Genomic DNA, 4,682 nt, shown 5'->3' with positions numbered 1-4,682 from the left:
GTAGTTGGAGAATTTTAGGCTGCTCAGTCAAACGTATCCGTTATTCCACAGCAACTTTAGCTGAACTAGTCGTCTGGAGAATTCTAGTCTGCTACTCAAAAAATTTATGTTTCAAGGTTGAAACCTAGGGAATAGGACCCTTGTCGGATTATTTTTTTGAGGATTTTAGAGATTTCGTGATCGGAATCGTTTATCGTATATTTTGTAGTCAATTTTCGTTAAGTACTATTTATATTTAATTTAAAATTTAAAATTTTCTGACTGCACAATATACCATTGACGATCCCCATCATGGGATCCCTTTTCGGAAACCTAGGGAGCATTTTTACTTAACTTAAATTTTGATGTATACTTACCATACACCTAATTATGTGTTACGCGTTATTTCACTTAATTTTGGTTAATTTTTTTTTTCAAAAATTAAAAAGGGAATATTTAATGTGAAAGTTAACTAGAGTTCGGTGAAAAAACACATGATAAATAATTAGGTGTACAGTGAGTATACACCTTAATTATGGTTGTGAGCAAAAATACTTCCTTAAAACCTACGTATTTATATTACCTATTAATAGAATGAGTAATACTAGAGAGACTAAATTTGGAGACTAAAATTGCAAACTAAATGATGTGTTACTAAATTTGGAGACAAAAACTCACATTCTCATATTCATATATGTATGTTGTTCGATCATATAATATTATGTAGCTCACTTAGTTATGAGCATTTATCCTTACATCTGAAGTTATAAGTTTGAAATCCTCTCTCACTAATTTAACATAGATATTTTATGGTTTGTCAAAAAAAAAAAAAAAAAATATATATATATATAAAATAGTCTCTACGCTTACTGTCATTCACAAAATTACTTCCCATTACATAATTTGATTATTCAAATTTCTTGGATCCATGCCCGCCGGCGCAGATATTTTGGTTTGATTATTCACAACTTGTTAGCTTAATATATTAAATATCAAAATAAAATATTAAAATAAATTCCAGTTAAAAATAACACAAAGAAAAAGAAAAAGAGAACATTTACCCTAATAAATCCAAGAATTTTTAGCATATAAATCAATGTAGACAGCTTAACTAGATGCACAAGCACTAATCCAATGGCTTCTCTGGAGGAACCAAAAGGCCTTCCTAAAATTCCTCTTGATGATGAAGCAAGGAGAGAAGAAGAGAGCTACTGCCATGCACTGCAGCTGGTGGTTTCTTCTGTGCTGTCTTTCTCCATGCAATCGGCAATTGAGCTTGGCGTTTTTGACATCATAGCGAAAGAGGGTCCAAATGCCAAGCTCTCTGCATCTGAGATTGCAACTCACATCGGCACCAAGACCCCTGACGGACCCATGATGCTAGATCGCCTTCTAGCTGTCCTGGCCAGCAACTCCGTCCTCGATTGCACGGTTGTTAACGGTAAAGTTGACAAGTGTTTCCGGAGGCTATACAGCCTTACCCCTGTGGCCAAGCACTTTGTGACCGATGAAGATGGTGTTTCATTAGCCCCTGTGTTGACTATGGTTCAAGATGAGGTCTTCTTAAAAAGCTGGTATGTTTTTTTGGTCAAGACTTGTTGGTTAAATTGGCAGTAAATTTAATAAGGGTCAATTCAATTTAAAAAATTGGGCATTTTCATGTATGTATAAAGTTGATCAATGCCCAATTTGCGGAATGAAAGTGTCCCAAATTTGTCGGACATACATGAATGAGTCCCATACTTGTTGAAGGATCGGATCGGAAATAAGGTTTACAATTGGAAAATTTTATTTGGATTCATATAATTTTTTTTTTTTTACACCAACTTACTTTTTACACTCATATTACTTTTAATTAAGGTAGTTTTAATGAAACACCCATATTACTGTTCACTTTTAACAAAAAATGATATTTTTACACTATTCATTCACATCTTTATTTTGTCATTTTCATTATAACTAAAGTTTTTGAGGACTTTTTGTTAGTTTTTCTTTTAATTAATCGATCAATATCTCTTTAAACCCAAATTTACTTCCTAAATTACTCTCACAAACCTAATTCAATATGTAAAGTTATCTTCACACCCATTTAAAAATACAAATCCAAAATCAAGAACTGTATAATACTTGAAATGAAGCATTACTACCAACTCCGAAGAAAATCCCAGCAATTAACATGGTCAGCCTTCGCCCTAGCCTCTTGGTAGTGTATGTTGCAAAGAAGGTCCATACCAAAGCAGCAAGGTACAGCAAAGGGGTGAACAATTGCAGGCCTTGATTGTTAAAACATAAATTGATGCCAAAGAAATTAAAATTTTATAGTATAGTCTCCATCTCCATGTTATTTGCTTCTTTTTATGTTTAAAAATACGAAAAAAAATTATCGTAAAGTGTTGGTTGTCATGATCACATTTTGATGAGAAAGGGAGTATTGACTTAAGAATTTAATCCAATTGGAGTTTTGATTTTTAATTTAAAAATTCGTGAGCTATGGTTCCGAACTTGTCATAGTAAGTAGATAAATGATATTTTTGGATAACTCAAAACTTTTGTCTCTTATTATTATTTTTTATCTCTTTTGGAACACTTTGTTTTAGCTAGAATGAACATAAGATAAAGATTGCGTGATAGTATGGTTTGATTATTAGGTGTGGGTTTATTGAAAATTTTTAGTTTCATTGTTAATTTCATCTTATACTTGATGGTAGTTATGCAATAGAGTAAATAAGATTATTCACATTTACAGTTTAAGTTGGGTGCAGAGTAAAGTTATATGGGTTCAAATAAAATGTCTTGTTTACAATTTTTATTCCAAAATTTTTGGATGAGATCGAAAATTTTAAATTCCAAAATATTCTATTACTCATAATTTTTTGGAATTGGAGTTATCTTTGAATTTTTAGAACAAAATTTGGAATTCATATATATTTGACAAGTTTTTTTATATCTCGAACTTTTTCATATATGCATATTCTTTATTCTTAATATTTGGTATACATTTTTATATACATCCAATCAATTTTGTATTATATTAATATGTTCATCATTTCTAATATATGCGTATGATTTATTATTATTTTTTAAATATTATTTGACTATGGCCATGAGTAGGGTGAAATTTCTCATAACCTCTTTGGACCTAGAAGTGATGAATAACTGTGACTTGCCATCAGTTGTCCCATTTTTTTTCAAGAAAAAAATAGCATAAAAACTATGAATAAAATGTATCCAAATTTCAAAAATAACAATGAACATAATAAAAAATTAAAGGTAGCTAGCTAACTTTAATTTTGTGAATATCAACAGGCCTAGAGTGAAAGATGCAGTTATTGAAGGAGGAATTGCATTTGACAAAGCCCATGGCATGCACCACTTTCAGTATCCAGGTGTCGACCTTCGGTTTAATAAAATGTTCAACAAGGCAATGTTCAACCATAGCACCATTGTTATGAAGAGAATTCTTCATCTCTACAAAGGTTTTGAGCACGTTAAGCAGCTTGTTGATGTTGGTGGTAATCTGGGAGGGGCAATTAGTCTAATCACTTCTAAATATCCACACATTAAGGGAATCAATTTTGACTTGCCTCATGTTATAAAACATGCCACCTCTTATCCTGGTATGACTTTACAGTTATAATGTTATGATCTACGATTTGGATTCTATATTTTTCCTTTCTAAAAGATTGTAGTGAATTTTTTTTGCAGGGGTTGAAAATGTTGGAGGAGACATGTTTGCAAGTATTCCAAATGGGGATGCCATTTTTTTGAAGGTGATTCTTAAACTCCTCATTCATGCATTATTTTTGTTTGCATAATATTTTGTTTGACCTGAGCAAAGAAATATGATAAGTTGGATTTTTGTCTCTTTATTTTATCTTTTATACTATGAGAAACCTCCTTCCATAGTGCCATAAAATCAAATGACCATTAATTGAAGCTTTTCTATTTAATTAATAATTCCATTTTCTTTTGTAGTTCATACTTCATGATTGGTTAGATGAAGACTGCATAAAATTGTTGAAAAATTGTTACAATGCAATTCCAGACGATGGAAAAGTGATTGTGGTGGAGGCACTTCTCCCAATCAAGCCAGATAATAACATATCTGTGAGGACCAACGCCCAACTGGATCTGCATATGATGACTCAAACCCCGGGAGGGATGGAGAGGAGCCAAGAAGAATTCATGGCCCTAGCAACTGGTGCTGGTTTTAGTGGCATCAGATATGAATGTTTTGCTGCTAATCTTTGGGTCATGGAATTCTACAAGTAGACAAGAGTGCTTTCAAAAATAAGTTTTGGGTTATGATCCTCATAATCCAACATGCAAATGCCTAATAATCCTATCCTTTTTTTTTTTTTTTGTTCTTCTGAAGTTTATTTTCTATCCTAAAAAATAAGAGTCTGTTTTTATGAATGTGTAACTTGACGTTTGAAGCGAAGCAATTTTATGCATTGTTTTAAGTAGTTATGTATACATATATTTTATCTTGTGACCTATCTATATATTTTTTAGTAATTGATATATTGATGCCACCCAAACCAAAACTCTTGATATGAAGTAACAAAGCATTAACATCATCGCGAAGGTAATTAAGAACCCCCGTCTGAAATATTATGGCACTACCAGATATAAATGATGAATTTTTTGGATTGTTTATATATTGTTGAATACAATCCACATACTAAATACACCTTACATTT

General features: G+C 31.8%; 1 protein-coding gene across 1 annotated transcript; it reads left to right on the top strand.

Annotated features, from left to right (window-relative positions):
- The first annotated feature begins 857 nt into the window (after nt 1-857).
- LOC137735295 (isoflavone 3'-O-methyltransferase 4-like) lies at nt 858-4,478 on the top strand. Its single transcript, XM_068474709.2, has 4 exons — nt 858-1,553; nt 3,286-3,596; nt 3,685-3,749; nt 3,955-4,478. Exons 1-4 carry the CDS (start codon nt 1,114-1,116, stop codon nt 4,249-4,251), a joined length of 1,113 nt encoding a protein of 370 aa, XP_068330810.2. The 5' UTR covers nt 858-1,113; the 3' UTR covers nt 4,252-4,478.
- The last annotated feature ends 204 nt before the right edge of the window (nt 4,479-4,682 follow it).

The sequence above is a fragment of the Pyrus communis genome, chromosome 7 (genome assembly GCF_041283825.1).
Source record: "Pyrus communis isolate YQ-2024b chromosome 7, ASM4128382v1, whole genome shotgun sequence".
NCBI lineage: Eukaryota > Viridiplantae > Streptophyta > Magnoliopsida > Rosales > Rosaceae > Pyrus > Pyrus communis.
The sequence above is the reverse complement of the archived record's forward strand: the minus strand, read 5'-3'. Positions and strand labels throughout refer to the sequence as shown.

What these genes read in the sequence shown, in the direction of transcription:
- LOC137735295 (XM_068474709.2), top strand. Translation starts at nt 1,114, where the DNA reads ATGGCTTCTCTGGAGGAACCAAAAGGCCTTCCTAAAATTCCTCTTGAT. An exon ending in GAGGTCTTCTTAAAAAGCTG is followed by an intron (nt 1,554 to 3,285) that starts GTATGTTTTTTT and finishes GAATATCAACAG; the next exon opens with GCCTAGAGTGAAAGATGCAG. An exon ending in GGGATGCCATTTTTTTGAAG is followed by an intron (nt 3,750 to 3,954) that starts GTGATTCTTAAA and finishes TTTCTTTTGTAG; the next exon opens with TTCATACTTCATGATTGGTT.